This window comes from Varroa destructor, unplaced genomic scaffold, assembly GCF_002443255.2.
Source record: "Varroa destructor unplaced genomic scaffold, Vdes_3.0 BEIS01000001.1, whole genome shotgun sequence".
NCBI classification, from domain to species: Eukaryota; Metazoa; Arthropoda; class Arachnida; order Mesostigmata; family Varroidae; genus Varroa; species Varroa destructor.
Genome location: NW_019211454.1, coordinates 72,240,364 through 72,258,346, shown reverse-complemented (window position 1 = coordinate 72,258,346; position 17,983 = coordinate 72,240,364). Strand labels below are relative to the sequence as shown.

Sequence of the window (17,983 nt, the reverse complement as noted above, 5' to 3'; positions counted from 1 at the left end):
TATATATTACGTCTATATGTAACATTTATAAAAATTTACAAAACTCAACAGTCGTTGAATAATCAGTAGCAGCTCAACAGCGGTTACTTCGTGAGGTTTAATTTCCTCAATTTACTATTGAGCGTGATCGAGTATTCGTTCTTCTACGAACGCATAGCACTTGCCTCTCTTTCGAAAGTTTTGTTATTTGCTAGTAGCATTTTTTTGCTGCCACTTTTTCTTTTACTTGCTTACATATCAATTAGCTGACGCAAACGGTAAGATAATTAATTTAGTTATTTGTATGAAAATTTCACAATATAGTTAATGCCCTTGTTTTTTATTTTGTCTGGCGCTCTCTGTCAGAACAGGGCAGTGTTCGCGGACAAGACTCGGCCGAGTAGACTGTCGCACGAGACAGAAAAGTCGAGTGAGCTTTTACCTATCGGTGGCAATGATTTCAACCTGTCTACTTATACGCACCCATCGATATCCAATCGCTAACTTTTTACTTAGATGTTGCGACGGCTATCGGCCATTGCTCACGGTATAAACATCTTTGATCATCGGTGTGTAGATAACAGATCTGCATACAACTGTTAACATTGTCTTTTTAAATCAATCCCAATAATCCTGGTGGGGTAACTAAGTGAAACAACATTGTTGACAGCTGTTGTTGCCGCAGTGTTATACTAACATATCAGTATAATACCATCAAACCTAAACCGGCAGGACGAAGGAGTATGCTTCTGATTGAGAAGGTTGCTACGGCAAGGATACATCTGCGCTACAACATACTGATAAAGGAAGCAGTCTTCTTTAATTCTTTCGACGAATTAAAACACTGCAGTAGTTAACAGGTATTGATCACCATGCGAGTCATCATCCTTCGTAAGCGCCTCGAACGGCTTCAGTTGTTTTCGTATAACATTTACTAATTCGTAGTTGTAAAACGCCTCTCCCTGTATCAATTAATTGTAATTATCATCGCATCGTCACAACTCTCCGTTTCTTCTTTAATTTGTGTCGAATCACGGCACAACGGCTGTGCTGTTCTTACTCAGGATAATACCTTGCACAAGTATTTTATTTGTATCTATATTATGAATTCAGGTAGAAGTAAGAAATAAACGGAAGAAGAGAAATAAAAGGACGTAAACATCTTTTGACCTTTAATTTGTTCGGTAAGCTACAGAATCAACAAGCTCTATTAAAGAACTCAGATGTGACATAGCCATTTCTGTTCATAATGTGAAAACGTTATGGCTACCTTTTACGGTAAGATAGAAGAATTTCAGTTAGAAGAAGCCTTTCGACTGGATTATTTGTTGGCCTCTGATCCGTTCCGCGGGGTGGCACGCGTCGGCTTGGCCGACGACGCGTCGACGGTAGTGGTGCACAATTCGCGCACCTGATTCAAGCTGCCTTCAAGACTTAATGCAAAAAAGTCACTCGAGGTTACTGACGCTGAGAAAAAGGACGTAACGCAGAACAGCATATCATTCGCATTGATCGTGTACGAACAGCCATAGCCATGCGGAACAACGGCCCCGTAGCCTACCGTTATCCTGGACTCGTTCGGGAGCTATCCGCATCACAGCGTTTGTTTGGATAGAGTGACATAGAGAGAAGCAGGATAAGGATAACACACACAAAGAAGTACGATTAGTTAGAACTTAGATTAATGATTTCACTATGTTGATCTATCAGGAAATTGGGTAAGACAATACGTGTAGCTACTGTTTCTTTAACAAGTGTTATTGTTAGAATTGCATAGGCGTTAGCCGCAATCTGTTCAACAGCTCTCTTTTGAGAATGTACGGGCAAAGTCATTTTCAATGAACGAGATAAATCTGTGCCACCCTTGTTCAATGAAGCCTAAGTTATACCTGACTTGTTGACAATTGAAAGTTAAGAAACTCCTTATAAGAGCTGTCTTCAAACAGTTTACACCTCAGCTGAAGCTTTCTCGCTGTTTCGCGTAGAGCCAAAAGATGGTTATCCGGCGCCATTCCGCCTATGGTCTGAAAGTAAAGAAATCTGCCATGAAACCGGGCCAGCGTAATGCCGCGAGCATTGAACAAAGCGTTCGTTCTGCAATACCTTCTGTTGGAGTCAAAATGATCTTGATGGTTCGATGGTGATAATGGCGCCCTATTATTGCTTCGCATGTAAGCGGTATGGGCCAATGATTCTAAACTGCTATGAACGACTTACATATTTTAGAATCGCAGTTTGTTTCGCCACTGCCCTTCGGAACAGGTCTTGCTTTTGCCCCAACTGCAAGGTAGCAAAGAGAGCAGGAAAAATAGTACGAGGTGAATGAAAACTAAATAGAAACGAGGAGATAATGTCGGCTCGTTCGTCCCAGTCCGACCATATTATTGATGTTTATAGATAAAGGGCAACAAATAGAAACGACGAAAACATGTTGATGGCGGAGTAGCAATACGATATTACGACATACTGTTAAATGCTGGTTAGAATCATCACAGATAGCCCGAACCCAGTCATAAGCTTCGCGAGTGGCAGCTCGGATATTATCGGCGCGTCCTAGACGGAAGCGGCGCAGAGATGCGCTTTCGTACGTAGAGACCAGTTTACGGTGCACTCTGTAATCGTCGGAAGACCAATTGATGTATAACACCTAGTCTATTCGATACATGTCATGTACGATAGGTTTAAAAACGTCTTCTTGTTTTGATAAAAATTATCTGTCTTCATGGTTGAAGTCGAGCTGTTCCCATATTCATCTCATATCCGACGAGAACTAGTCTGACCCCGCTCATTATTGGATTCTTGCTTTAAGTGCGGTTTCCGAGTTAAAGCTGCACGCCAGAGATTATAACGTAATAAGCATCGAGATATTAGTATTATCGTTAGACGATCTTGTCTAGTAAGTATAATATACGAGCTAATCTATAGTATAATGTAAGTGTAACAACTCAACTTACGACCATAACTCACTTATAATATGTTAGTTGTAACGCCAATTGCACGAATACATCGGGGCTAATATTTTGTGATTTCGGAAATTCTTTACCAAATTCATTGAAATGAAGCACATATAGGTCAACGTCTTCAACAGCCCTGTAACAAAGAAATCGCCGGGTATGTAAACACGTTCAGAACTCAATACTTTGTACTTCACGGTAGCAAAAAAAAACTGAAAACGTTTAGGGTTCTTATTGATTGGTGTGTGAATCGCTTGAAGAAGTTTTGTTCAGGCGCCAGATAACAGCTGCGTGAAGGTTTGGTAAATAGTTACGCAATGAAATGTTACGTACTTCTGTAGTTTTTCTTTCGCTATTACTATGGCTTGTTCTAGAGTCGACGTTAATTTCCAATGCATACGTTCCGCCGTTACGCCAGTACATGACCAGTCGATAGGTTCACGAGATGTACTGCGCAAATCTTCAAGGAACATCTCCATAAAGCGAAGAAGAGTGATGCCCTCTGACTGCGAGTGTTCCATAACTACGCCACAGATCCCATCCGCCCCTACTACAACCTGTAATGAACCGATAACACATACTTAGGGTTAGTTTGTGTCAACGATCTTACTACCGGCGCTGTTTATTCAGCTACACTCGTAGAACATATCAACTGTGAATGCATGGGGATGAAGCCAACGAACTCGATGAAGGTGGCTGAATAAATAAAGACGCTCTTCTCTTTTCCTGTCACTGGCAGTCGTCTGCCGAACGCCATACAGCCGCTAACTAAAAGACCACCTGCAGTGCTGCAACAGCAGCAAGTTAGCCTTAAGCTAATTGGCTGTGCTCGTCAAACTAATCCAACCTAGACTGAACTAAAAGGGGCAAAGTGGAGCGAGGAAGAGAAGCCATTTAGGGAAAGGCGGGGGGAGGGGTGAGGATAAGTAACGATCTCCTAGCTGCTGTTGAGTTAAAGGGACCAGGGGTATTCTGTGCAGTGTTACTATAAACTAAAGCAACCAGACTAACGGAACAACGGAGACACAGGTTTAAGCAAAGGCGCGTTAACTCAAAGTTAGGCGGTCGTCCTTTACACCCCTTATCCCCTAGGCTCCTCTTCCCCTAACGGCTCGAGGAGGGGTGTTCAATAAGTCCGCTAGACGGTAGGAGAAAGTTTCGCATACAAGAGGCTCAAGTAGCGGCAGAAGGATGAGTGCAATTCTTGTGGCCACGTCGAAGCGCCTAGAAAACCTTTCTGAGTACCCCCACCTCATAGACAAGTGCGCTAAATTGCTACTCTCCCGTAGCCCGTGTTGTACAGTTGTAGATTGTGTTATTGTTGTGCCCTTGTCGCTTGCGAACTAAAGGAAGGAGGCGAAATTGGAAAGGAGTGATAGTATAGACGACGGATTTAAGTGGCTTCTGTTTTGAGCTTCATTCGACGACATTTTCGCCTGGGGCCAGGGATTACCGACAGCCGTATGAGCCGGTAGATACGAGGCGAGTTGCTAGTCCTGTGCGTGTGTGCACGAGTGTGCTCCAAACAGCCGTCGAGTCTCGCAAAGGTAGTGAGCCATAAACCCCGCAGGGAGGAATGTTCGGTGGTTCTCACCACCCCTACCTTTGTTCCTTACAAAGCTTCTAAGAAGTCTTGCAGGTTCACTCATTTGACTACGCCACAGACCTACATCCACGTAGTAGACATGTTACGCACATAAAATTCGATAATGCCCAGTAGACCTCTGCATCGGACAGAATGCTGGTACGACGTCCAGAGGCCCGAATAGTTTTTGGTCGACGCCGACGACATGCCGCTTGTGGCCTAAACCAGACAGCGGTGTCGTTGGCCTGAATCATCGGCATTACGCACAGTAATCCATCCCTCTAATAACAGTCGAGCGATCTAGCTGCTTTAGCTAACTAGGAACGTATTTTAAGTGATGGCTTTAAGCACATCCCTTACAATTCAAAAGAAAACAGCTTTAGTAAGCGATGCTTCAAGCAGTAGTCTCTTTCCTCGGTGATAATATGGCCTACCCCTTTTGAGGACATTTTCTTTGTTCTTTTGCTGCTATGGCTCTAACTGACCTCGCGACCGGTAAACGCCGATCGCAAACATTGACGTACCTGTAGCGTCTTATCGTACCACCGGTTACACGAATTTATGTTGATGCCTTTCCCGTGTAACAAATTCTCGCACTGCTCAGCTTTTGTAGGGCCGGATAGCGTCGGAGGTAGAGCGTCGTCCAGACACAATACTAATAAGCACTGCTCCAGTGCCTCTGTGTATCCGAAACAACGTCGCGAACATTAGAGCATAAAATCGAGGTTACTACAGTGACTGTTAGCGATCGTGTCTATCTCGAATACGTACGTTATTGCTGACCTATGAATGATACCGATAGTTACATATTGTTCGACAACAAAAAGGCACGGCTTAACAATATCTGCTCAGTCTAATCGATACAAACTACTACGAGGAAATGGTAAATGCTAATCATGACGTCAGCACGGTGTCTTACGATTTATTGGCAATACCATTGTTTCTACGCTATTAGACTGACTTATGATGCAATGCTAGGTACAATTTATTGCTTATAAAGGAAGCAAGGACTCAAAAAAAAAAACGACTTTACATATTTAGCCAAGAATAGGAGATATGTAAGTTACAGTAATGGTAAGTTATACCGACATAAGTGAAACACGTTTGCAAGGGCTAGCGTGGCTAACAAATTGAGCTAACATACGGGAATACTCACCAATATGGCCAGGGTTCTCCTTACGTAAAAGCTCGTAATGAACTGCCCATTGAGCTCGAGGCTGCGTTGTAAGTACTCCCACATGAGGGCTATCGGATACTGAGGTAGATGAGCGGATGTTCAGTAGGGCGCTAGCTATGTATGTCACTGTGGTTTCTTTCTCCAGATTAAGACGGTAAAACTACAACATAAGCAAACAGCATCTGTATATGATTCAATACCGATACGATCATTTGATAAAATCAATCAATCAATCAGAGATTAGACTGAGAGTGATGCATAGCGCCATCTGATCACAACCAAGATGACAGAAACGACTTACTTATTATTAATTAATGGACTTAACTTAATCGAGTGTAATATATCTATGCAACAAATACTATGGATAAAATTCTTATCTCTCAATCAGATTTTTAATGAGAGTCGAAATACTAGATATAGGCATTTCACTCATCTATAAAGGAAGAACAAAAACAATAAAAACGGATTCGTTGTGGGTTAACGCGACAACTACGTATGCGTTACAATACAGTCTTCGATCTGGGCACTTGTCGACAAAGCGAGTCTGCTTGGTCCTCAACTTAACATGTTTAATTTCAACATGTTGTACAACGAAAAGCAAACAATATATAGACATAGAAGCGATATATTTAAAATACGACGCAGTATTATAATTAAATTAAATATAAAAAGAAAAAAAAAATGATTGGGCCCTAGACGTTTAAGAGCGTTTGCCAGTTGTGTAAATGAATCTGATGGGCATCAGATTAAGTGAGCAAACACTTAACTATCCGTAAATTACTATACATCAAAAGAACGTATGGTAACAAAAAAAATTATCATAAGAGGATTATGGCAATACATTTCAAAACGTAAGTAACTCAATGGTCTTCTGTCTCACATAAATAACAGTAATCAAACGGTTCACAAGGATACATGAGCAATCAATTGCGGCAGTATAACAAGCGATGTAAAGGTACTATCGCCTCTCGCATCGCAGAGCGATGAAATCGATTTGACCCTTTAGTCTGTCAACGCTACCACCACTGTTACCATTTTCAAGGGGGGCAGGGGTAAAGGAATGAATTAGGTAGGCGCAAGTTGAATCTTTCTGTTTAGTACGATACACCACCCCCGATGGGTACATTGGAACACTGCAGTACGCCAGTTAATAATGCATAAGGCTACTTAGTAAGTGAGATCTCCGCCGAAACTAAATGGCTGATTCGCACAATCACTTCACAACCTCTATTTGCCTCTTTACTCCCCTGTCCACTTTTCATTGTTTACAGCTCTTTGAAGACGGCTTCCTTTGTACCATTGTTCACAACCCATAAGAAGAAATCAGGTAATTAGCTATACAAGAAATAGAGATGTTTACACTTCCACTAAATTGTCTATCGCATGCAAGATCAGCGAGGAGCTTTCAGTGAAGTTTCATTGACATATACAATTCAAGCACATTTCACTGGATACCCCGCTTCACGATTAGCACCCCCCAAAAAATGATCAAGCCAATTATCAGTTGCGATACAAAATGAACGAATGCAACTATAATAGCTCCCTATTCTTACAGAAGAACTTGCCTAAGACCATCTGAGGTGGCCCATATTGGAATAAATAATCTAAGAAGAAATATATATATATGGAAATATGGAAAAAGAATCTATATTGTATTACCGCGCAGATCAAATAATTAAGACGAATCTAGATCTCACTTTATTAAACCGGCTGGAACAATTATTATTCTTTCTTGTACTCCATTCAACGAAGACTCTGTTTTTTACCCACTCTATTTATTTTATTATTATCGGCATATCTAATGCCGATATTTTGTTCAGTATGCAAAGTCTTGTGTTCATTATTAGATAAAAGGACCTCTACTGAACTGACCAGTCCACGATGGGCAGCTGGGTTACGTCGCTGTTCGTGGAGAGATTACGAAGCAGCGAGGAAACTGCTACGGACAAAATATTTCTTTATTTCGGCCCCAGAGTAAGACCGCTTTTTCTCTTATTTTCCTTCTGAAGAATATATTAAATAACAGACACTCAACATCCTTACGAAAGACTTGATGATACGCCCATGAACTCCGGTTTGCTTAAGCCAATCAGGAATGGAGGGGATCGTTCTGTCAGTGGGATTCCCCGCCCATTTGTCGCTTAAGCCGGTCCTGACAATTCAATGAAGATGTCTATATTTGCCGATGCGTCGATGAGGCCTATCACCTATTCCTTCCTCAAGCCTTGGTCCCCGCCGTTCGGCAACTTTTCCAAGGGTTTACTCGTCTACTTCGTCATTCGCCTTCTTAGTGAGAGACTAGCACAACTTACTGCATGTGGTTGCTTGATAGCGGCAAAAGCAGTGGAAGAAAACAGTACTATTTTCTCTTTGGCCCTTTAGCAGTGGGCCGTGCTCCACACGGACGTCTTCGTACGTCCCTTCCCCTAAATAGCGTGCTGGTATTTAAGTTCACCCTGGACCCAGCCTGAGCTTCCTGTACTTCTGCGCGACTATCATCATCTGCTTTCAAAGCATTTGGCACTGGCTGGGTCTATGTGCCGCTCGAGGGACAAAGAAGGTAAAATGTTCTAGCCCGGAGCCGGCTGCATTGAGTTGAACACTCGGCACCGAGGCTGGCGATGAAGACGGGATGTGGAGAATCAGTGATCGGAGAACATTGGGCCTATGGGGGTTGTCTGAACAGCATAGTGATGCTAGTGGCAGTCGTAGCTTTTGGCGAAATTTGCGGGAAATGATGGTAGTGGCCTGGAGAGATTCTAGCGTTGAATAATTTATTATATTGCTGTTAGTTGGCGGCCACAGAGGCCACGAGCCGTCCCCTGTGCTATGCCAATCTCTGGTTGCTCGATGGCTGCCGCAGTGGCGCCCCTATGGGGCACTCGCTTAGGAGCGCGCCGCCCCATAGCGCCACCCTCAAGATGACACTCGATGATGATGTTCGCACCGTCACAATCACCTCGACTATATCTTTGCTACCAGCAGTTCTTTGGTTGGCCACAATTCAGCCAAAAAGCTTTCTCTAATACTGGGACCAATGGACGGGTGGTGGGGGTTGGCAAGGCGGTGGGGTAGCAAGAGTCGAGGGGTAAAGGGCAGGGATATAGCACGCTCAGCCACTTAGAGATCAAGGCATCGTCAAAGTGATAGAAGAAGCCACCAGCAGCTACATTTACCGCTGAGGGCACAACAAGGCGCCCCCTTCAGCACTAGCTGCTGCTTTCATCCTGCCCGTTTTCGCTGATGCGGCTGGCGAGAGGAAGCGGTCTGAGCACCCCTTTTCTCATCCACCGCTTGCATCCGACCCTTCGTCTCATTCTCCTTATATATTCTCTCGGTATACCTTTCACCTTTCTGCAGTTTATCTATACAATTTATGGCCTGTCAACGTTGGCCACAAGGCCACGCCGGATCGACCTTCGTTTCCGTGAACCGCTCAACTGATGACAGCATAAATAGAACTAATCACTTGAAGGTTAAAGAAGATACAGTTATCTCAAAATAACGGCGATAATGCTACGGATGTTTTCTTCTACAATCGATGTATTGACGAAATCACAACTAATGATAATAGTAACTAGGTGCCGCGTTCACAAATGCCGTGTGTATCTTCGGTTTGCACGGTATTTGTCTGGTGACGCGCAGAACTTCGGCGTAAACATTCTGTGTTTCTTCTGTACAAATAAATCGCTTTTGTTCTCTAGAATATTCTCATCTATTATCCTATTCGGACTAGCCTATTTTTTACATTGGGTTAATACTCAGTCTTTACGTGCTAGATGAAGCCTAGCTTTATCTTTATTGAACGGAAATTTTTATGGTGGAATTTTATAGAATATAAAATACACTAACTAGCACTGTTTTATCGGGTGGTCAGCCAAAGTAGATGCATGCCAATTTTTCAAGTTGACCTCCCCCCTAAAGGCCACTTAGCATAATGTTCGCTGAGCGTCTGTCTTCAATAGGTCTTTTATTATCCCGCTTCCTAGCTACTGCCACGCTGACCGATGTCTAGCCATAACAAAAGTGACTGAAACCAGATCATTTTCAACTCGCCAGACACACTTCAGCGATTCACGTAGGCTGTATCTTGCGTAACTGCCCACCAAGTCAAATTCACAACTACCCTATGAGAATAAGTCGTTCGCTTCATCTGTATGAGCTTTCGTATTCTACAAGTGTTCAAATTGGCGCTTCGTGACTACTGCGCATTTTTTTAAATAGAATTTATATGAGTAGTTGCAATTTAGCCTTCCTGGCCAATTTCGAATTATAATTACTAATACAGTCTCTCGATTTTGAGCTCGAATTTACACTGTGCTACCACATAAAATCACTAGTAAATGCGTCCTTGCCATACCACTATACTCCGTGTGCCATGGGTCGATGGTGAAACAGTTAGGTTAAACTCAACCTAAAAAAACTGCTATGGCTGTTCGTATTAAAATGATCTCCTATTTTATTTGAAGAAAAAAAAACATGCAATTATGTGACTACCTGTGCATAGTGCGTGTAAACAAATTTCCTGTACAATAATGCTACATTATTATCATTCCCTAGATTAAAAAAAATCGTTGATACAGCGAAGGAGTAGAGCGTTGAAATGAAACCTATTATTTTCTCCCGGATAATACCCGTTAGTTGTATGACACTCAAGTGCGTTAAGCTCTTGAACGTGACGGTGTGGTGATGGCTTGTCTCAGACCAAGAGTTGCTTGACCCCTCAAAATGGTCCACGAAGCCCCCCATAGACGCCGTCTCGAATTTACACAGCGTTGCTCTACCACACCCCGTACTACCTCATTTATATTTTATCAGTTTAATCCAACAGAGAATGATTCGTCGTCTTTCACGTTTATGGAGAGAAGGCGAAAGCGAGACACGGATCGAAAGAACAAAGCCTACCTAAGTATGAATCCCCAAACCAAGCTCAGTTTTCAAGAGCAATATTATTTTAGCCACGTAAGTTATTTCAGACCTCGCACTAACTTTTTTTAAGTTTCGGCTAATTCAATACACGCAGACTTCTTGAACTATGAACTGAGACATTGACACCGCAGCATACACTAGGGAATTCAGAGAATCGAACTCGGTTCAGAGAAACGGATACTATTGCCTATGGACAGCAGCTCTGATTATACGTATGTCCGAAAATGTAAATACGTGTTAGAATCGTATATGTATTTATGTGGCATTTCGATCAGTTATGGTCAGGCTATGTCGTTACTTAAATACGATAAGCATATATAAAAGCGATGACCGTGATAATACCTGTTTGCGATGAACGATGACGATACATTGCGGGTAGACTTCATTCCTTTTTGGTAGTTGATAGTCGATTTTTACCCCGGGCCTTCGGTAGGAGTTGAAGAAGTTTTTATAAGTTTCCATACACAATGGCGAGCTTTTTGCGTGGATGGCCCTTGAAAAGTCCTGCTTAAGTTCCTCGCTAAAAAGTGCCACCATAAACCCTTATCAGCTTTAATCCATTACATAACAACGACCTCATGAGCAGATGAGATGACCGGTAATAAAAACCATTGAATGATCTGATGCATACGGCAAATGTCAATGTTAATGCAGAACCTGCACAAATCTTGGCGTTTGCAAATACTTAGTTAACCTATGCTGAAAAATATATAGCAGATAGCCCGTGAAAAAGCACAACGAAAACAATTATTACAAAGTTGGAGGATTCAATTATTATAGTTTTAAGTGAATGTCATGGAATACATGAAACTAACTATATTCATATGCGATATAATATTCTGAGCGAAGCAGAAGCATATTGGTGTTAAACCAATAAGGCCCAGTTTCCACCCATTCGAAATTCTCTTGTGCGCGCAGTCTTCTGCGACGAGTCGCGAATGGAAGTAAGCACCCCAATTGCTCTTTCTCTTATAGGACTTCATTAAAGACGACTTGCCTCGTTCCTGTTTCACTAAGGAAAGCGGCATTAAGCACCGCATTGAGTGTGGACCTCAAGACCTCTTGGGTCAGTGAACCAACAGTCTCGGCCCAATGACCACACCCGCACAGATCTTTTCAGTAGGATAACTCTATCCCTATTCAACATTCCCTAGAGGCCCACAAAGGGATACGTTGATGCTTGGAGTCTCAATTCAGATTACTATTAATCTGTATCGGTATCCCGCACAGACATGCTGTATTTGTCTGAGTTTGGCTGTCGAATTTTGTGGTCCTACTGCTGGCGTCGCAAGTCTCATAACAAAGATGGCAGAGGCTACGAATTGCAGCCCTCTTGTTCTTCCACGATGTTTATAGCACAATCCAGAGTTGATCCTCTGAACTTGCGTGTCGCTGCGACAGTTTGTAGAATCGCACTACCCGCAGACAACAACTGTTCAGATCACAATCATCAAGCGGAGATTCTAACATCATTGATAGTAGTTCGGTTTCTATTATTATCTGTGTTGTTGTCATTGATTGCGGGGGCGAATTGGCAATGTTAGCGCTTTATACTGAATAAGGTTAGCTGGATTCAAAGAAGGTTAACTGACAACTATGGGGAATATACCAATCGAATGTTGCCAGACTGCACTCCAGTCGATTTTTGTATACGTGCTTTGCTTCTCTTTGGTCTCTTCTCCTTTGGGTAATGACCAAATTCGTTATAGACCCTATAGGCCTCTTTCCCGCCTTCGCGACTGGCGGCGACGCAAGCAGACGAGGACTTTCTTCCTCAACGTCTCAAATACATCTACAGAGGGCGATGCATAAAGGAATAGACCCATAACAGGAAAAGATCGCTACAGCAACTTCATAATGGGCCAGCCAACTACGAGGCAGAAGTTAGAGGGCAGAGCTCGATTATCATTATAACACCGATGAAGCATTAGTGGTATGGATACTGCGAGCATAACTAATGGTCATTAAAATGACAGATATTTTTTTATTGTAATTCCTAATTTCAAATCGCGACACAATATGTAGGGCGTCTTATTTGGGTGAGCTAACTGGTTGTTCCACTTTCATGTTTATTAGGAAATGAGCAACATCGTCCTTTGCTAGATGTAGTTTTTGGCCGTTTCCAGATTTCTTGTGCTTGCTACAACAGCATGACCCATGTTTGTGAACACGATGCTTACTTAGTATCGGCACGCGCTGACGAATAAGGCAAACTTGTGTTTTGGAAAGGGGTGACGGCCGTAGCTGATACACTGCCAGCAAATGAATGAACAGCTGGCTCTGGAGCAGCACGCGAGCGAGTCTCTTGGGTGCACAGTTAATGAAGTGCCCTTAAAGAACGTAACTCGATTTAACAGACGGGCAAGCAAAGTACGTATATACATGGTCTGTGTACTGTTTAGGCTGCGTAAGAGAAGGCAGTCTGGTAGGGAGGAGCATGGGAATGCGTGCCGAAGCAGCCAGCGACTCTTGAAGTGCACTCTCGGAGCAGCGTAGTATAACTCGATGGGCGAACGAACGACTAACCGTTGCGATGGAACGGTCGGCTGTGGGAAAAACAGGCACTGCCTTCGAAGGCACTGCCTTCGAAGGCGCTGCCGCGTTGCGGACGAAGCGGTGAACTTGCTGTTTAGGTTGAATGGAAGTGGCGGGAACTTCAACTTGGCGCAAGTCCGAAACGAAGAAGCTTAATGCGCTGGTTCAGAAAAAGCCCGTCAAACGAGACGTTTAGCTACGTCACGTCTTTGGGATGAGCTCCTGGTACCATCTTAGATACCAACAACGACCATAAAAAAATGACCCCAACAATGTATTGGCCTGCTAGATCCTTAAGTCTGCAGAATTCTATCTAATCGAGGCTCTGAAAGCCTCTAAAATAAGTATATTCAGATGAATGCTAGAGCGATTCCAGTTATTTAAGGCTGCGACCTGTATCTATTACAGCACTAACGCTAGCCTATGTTTCCTATCATGACTATTATTATAAATTAAAATAAAAAAAAAAAAAAAAAAGGGAAGCTCTTTCGTGCAATTGTTCTTTAGACTCTAGCAGTTGTTTCTTCCTTTCAGCCTTCCTTTGTAGTTTCACGCATGTATTGCAGTGAAATCAAACCTATATAATAAATACGAAGTAGACGAACCTAACTGAGGGAAGCTCATTGGCCGACTTTTAAAGGCTGTATTGATCCCTGCCATAAAGCTATACAAATAATCTGGCGAATGCAATGCGTTCCCGTTCACCATGACGTATTTGGGTACACTTACTTACGTTTCGATAAGATGCTGGAAATGTAGAGCAAATATAATGAGTTCTGCTGTGAATGCTATTTGGTCGCGGGATGTCTTAAAGGTTTGACAGGGGAAGAGAAAGAATGCCGATTGATTGATGGGAAGAGGCGTAGGGTTCTTCAGGTACATGTCAGGAAGCCAAACCGTTGTCGCCTGTAATGGACCAAAGGGTTCCCGACGAACAATCCACCCATGAACGAAGTTCAAGAACAGCCAAAAAGTAAAAAAAGACAGGATATTATGGTTACACAAACGATCCTATTTAGAGCGAATAGATTAACCGCTGACCAGTATTTTATCCAAAAGCACAACACAATATATATAGCACGCATCCGACCTTCGACTGTTTCTTCTGTATTTAACAGATTAGTGCTGTTTATCAGGAGCTACCTTTCAGATTAGCGTTACACACAGTCGTCATTACGACTGTAATACGATAACTTCTGAAGCTTATTTTACGTATTAATGTTTCTTATATTAGCTGACCTCGATGTCAAATGCCATAGTTGATTTGCCCTACCCAATACAAGTACGTTTACGACGGATATGGTCATTGAAGGGCATAAAAGCAACTTACCCAGTTTTCTTCTTTGCTGGCCTGCCTTTCGACAAGCTTCTGGAGGATAGGCCCGTCATTTTTGGCAAAGTCTGCAACGATTTTTGTAGTTTTTTCGAAACCTGCTTTGGGCACAACAGCCTCAATGCCCTCTAAATAACGTTCCAAGGTGGATGTCAGCGTTGGAAGAGGAGGCGGTGGCAAATCTCGTATCCACGGCTTTAAACGAATTAAGAAAATAACAAATGGTTGTTAGAGGGCAACTTAATTACCATAATTGCGACACATACCATAATTGCCAGAGCGATGTCTCGGCGCATCTTGTTAAATGCCTAGCAAGTAATTATCAGTGCGACACTGATATGAGCATTTAACGAACGTACTGTTTTGTTTGATGTTTACTTTTCATAGTAATTTAATACCAGAGCTACATAAAGGGAACAGAGTTGACTGTCTTTAAGGCGCCTCATTTGATTGAACCTCAATTATTTCTTCTTTATAGGGGTTCTGTGTAAAGCCGTTCTTTCATAGAGCGCGCGATATAAATCCACAGTATAAATGCATGAAGTTTAAAATGCGAACATTGTAAAGCCTAGTGGGCTCGAAATATTCCCCTTATTAATAGTAATGGCGACTAGTTTGAGTTCGGTATTAACAATCAGCATTGCCATTGTTAAGAGAATCACTAAAAAAAAACGTACATGAAAAGTGAAGCTTGTTTACCTGTGGTAAAACGATACTGGCTGTTATTAATAAAAGTAAATAAATAAAATTCAAATAATATTAAAGTTCTATTCGCGAGACTAATTTTAGCTCTTACCAAGACTTAAGCAGTACCAAATGTGGCCATAGGGCCTGAGTATAAATGTCCCAGCTGTGTTGGGAGTCCTTTATATCTAGCGCTTTCGATTGTTTTGCAAAGATGCAATTGACGATCTATAACAAGAGGGTTCAAGATGACCTTTCGTTGTGTACTGGCATATACTTGTCCTCGAGCAATGTGATTGTTTATAAAAACAAATACCCCTCGAGAATATCTTGATGTATGCGTTTTTTGTTCTATGCTACGTTGACGATTTCAAATTTCCCTGTCAAGCTTACCCTTTCGAGGCGGTCAATATTGTAGAAGGGTCGACCGTATACGCATTAAGATGAGACCGCATTGAAGGGAAGTCAAATGGATCGATGAACAGGTAGAGCGGAGAATACAATTCACCGTTAGAGCGAGCTAAGAGGAATCGCAATTAGATGAATCAACTCCCAAATCGAATGAAAGCCCTTATACTCCTGGCGATACTTTTATGTCTACTTTTATGTATATTAGTTTGGCATCGATTTTCTTAAATGGCCCCTCCCCGAGAAAGAACGCATGCAGTCGTACACACATATTTGAATATATGCAAGTGTATATAACTGTCGCTGTTATATTCAATACCGAAAGCAACACATTTTCGATTTAACCATCTATTCCTTTGTTGCCAGTACCGATGTAACAAGCTCCCTCCGGCTCTTGCCGTTACCAATTACATCGAGTTCGGGCAGTGAACGTAGAAGTAGCGCTAGCCGCTCACCAACAAGCCCGTCGGATCGAGCTGCCGAACTACTGCCAAGAAAGACACCGTTTGCCAAAAGGCCCGTAGCGCCTCGACTGCATAGATTCCCCAAGTCCTGGGGGAGTCGTAAGCGATGCCAGTGGAAACTTCTACGGTAGAACCATTTCAGCATTCAGCTCGAGCATCAGCTTTCGTCCTGTACAGCGAAGGGCTACAAACGACGCACAAGGCAGCTCCGATTCTGCTCCTGACCGATCCGATCGGGCGAGGTTCGCTTAGAATCCTCGCACAGTTATTCAGCCTCATCTTGCCAGCTACTGCTTCTTCTATTGCCTCCTATCCGCCGGCTCTATAAAGCTCCTTTCTACGAGAATGGAATAGAGGGGCAGCGGGAGAACAGGGTAAGGATAGGGGAGATGTATGCGCAGTGATCAGTATACACTTCGGACTTGCCGGTGAAAAATGTTTGGGAAGCCCGACCCAAACCACAGGTATATAACAACACCGATACAGCCGCATCGGGTACAGGTTGAACAGGGCAAAGCGTCAAGGCTGGAGCTATTAGTTCTGTGCTGTTGCGGCAATTAGATAATTAGTAGGCTGTCATTGAGAATAAGAAACAGTTATTTCAACGGGATCTGTTAAAGCAGGACCTGTTCAGGCGGAGCTTTTTAAGGAGGCCTAACTATTCAATATCGAGTGTTAGCTGAATGTTGCGTCGCACAGTGTGCAAGCAGCAGACGATAATGTTTTTGAATACGGCTATGTTTTAATGGTAAAGTTTGCAACAGTATCAGAAAACTGGGTGGTTCTGACGTCTCGAGCTTTTTGAACCACGTGTCTTAGCTCATGCGCTTTAAGTACATGTCTTCTCATATCAAAAGGGCCGAACATCGATCATCCGGTGTTTTCTTGCACACGTGCATTTATAACGGGGAAAAATGCCCGGACAAAAGCTGTACTAGTATCATCGTTGTCAATATGAACCATCGTCCGTTGATCAAACAATTCCAGGATTGTTCTGCCCATGTGGCTACATATAAGGTGAGACATCGCCTGACGATCGCCCCACCCCGCTCGACATTCGATATGCTTGTCACCGTAGAAATAGTCGCGTAAGGTAGGGCGGGGATGGAGCACAAATACGGCGGTATAAATACATTCCGTTATACATACATAAACACCATATGATATCCCTGAAGGCGAAGTCCCATTTTCGATCCCCCCCCAGGAGCGGATGTCGGCGGGTGCAGGAGGCAATGCATCATATTTGCACGTCGAATCACCCACACCTTGAGGAGAGCAATCTACACATACTTATATGGGCGGTACACTATATATGTATATAGACTGACAGGGTTCATCATATCTAAACATGAGCTCCTGTCTGACCCCGACACAGTGCGTGATTCCGAGCAGCTGAAAAGATGTGCCGTATTTAATAAACTGCTTCCGATTCCTTCAAGCTATTTTTGTTCAGACAAGACGGAGCTTGGTGGCACGCTGCTTCTTGAAATCTCTCACCCACAGCATTCACTTTTTTCTTTCTATGTACTCTCCTAGTTGTAACAGGACGACGAATGCCGCACTGTAGAAGGTGGACAGCGAGAAACAAGCCATAGACTTCGCTTGGCACGCTCGAGGAGCTGCTGACAAGAATACACGATGAGGTTGATATCACCAGTAATGGTGGTTGCAACAGCGAGCTATAGTGAAGGTTCTGCTTGCCAGACCTATACGTACGGTACCCCTTCCCCCCTCCGAGAGTGATTCGGGCAGTTGGTAAATAGTAACATAATTGGGTTAGTTCTTCGGCTTGTGGAAGCAAAAATTAGTGTTTCAAGCCACCATAGTTCTTAAGCTGGAATTTCTTTTACGTTTTGTGCATAATATACGCTGGGTTGTGTTGATCGTGAATCGCCTCCCTCAAGAATATCAAGGCTTTAGAGAAACACAGTATGC

The 17,983-nt window shown here is 43.0% G+C and overlaps 1 protein-coding gene and 1 long non-coding RNA gene across 13 annotated transcripts in view; one reads left to right on the top strand and one right to left on the bottom strand.

Moving 5' to 3' along the window:
• The window catches only part of LOC147759059 (uncharacterized), a 48,261-nt gene that overhangs the window by 1,294 nt on the left and 28,984 nt on the right, over positions 1 to 17,983 (top strand). For 2 of the 10 annotated variants that reach the window (XR_015321725.1, XR_015321721.1), the window contains exon 2: positions 346 to 839. The exons of 3 other annotated variants lie outside the window; for them this stretch is intronic. This is a non-coding gene — a long non-coding RNA (uncharacterized LOC147759059). Of the gene's footprint in view, positions 1 to 345; positions 840 to 17,983 lie in introns of those variants that run through there. 5 more of the 10 variants (XR_015321727.1, XR_015321724.1, XR_015321726.1 and 2 more) reach the window with 4 other exon arrangements.
• LOC111245845 (vesicular acetylcholine transporter-like) overlaps positions 833 to 17,983 on the bottom strand; it is an 84,701-nt gene continuing 67,550 nt past the window's right edge. For 2 of the 3 annotated variants that reach the window (XM_086980787.1, XM_086980782.1), the window contains exons 3-13: positions 14,490 to 14,687; positions 13,893 to 14,065; positions 10,967 to 11,144; positions 5,675 to 5,855; positions 5,043 to 5,197; positions 3,267 to 3,490; positions 2,947 to 3,069; positions 2,447 to 2,591; positions 2,197 to 2,259; positions 1,869 to 2,003; positions 833 to 1,564 (exon numbers count right to left, since the gene is read on the bottom strand). In XM_086980787.1, coding sequence (XP_086836913.1) covers positions 1,301 to 1,564; positions 1,869 to 2,003; positions 2,197 to 2,259; positions 2,447 to 2,591; positions 2,947 to 3,069; positions 3,267 to 3,490; positions 5,043 to 5,197; positions 5,675 to 5,855; positions 10,967 to 11,144; positions 13,893 to 14,065; positions 14,490 to 14,687 — 1,839 coding nt within the window. In that variant the 3' untranslated portion in view covers positions 833 to 1,300. The remainder of the gene's footprint in view (positions 1,565 to 1,868; positions 2,004 to 2,196; positions 2,260 to 2,446; positions 2,592 to 2,946; positions 3,070 to 3,266; positions 3,491 to 5,042; positions 5,198 to 5,674; positions 5,856 to 10,966; positions 11,145 to 13,892; positions 14,066 to 14,489; positions 14,688 to 17,983) is intronic. The other variant, XM_086980799.1, reaches the window with a different exon arrangement.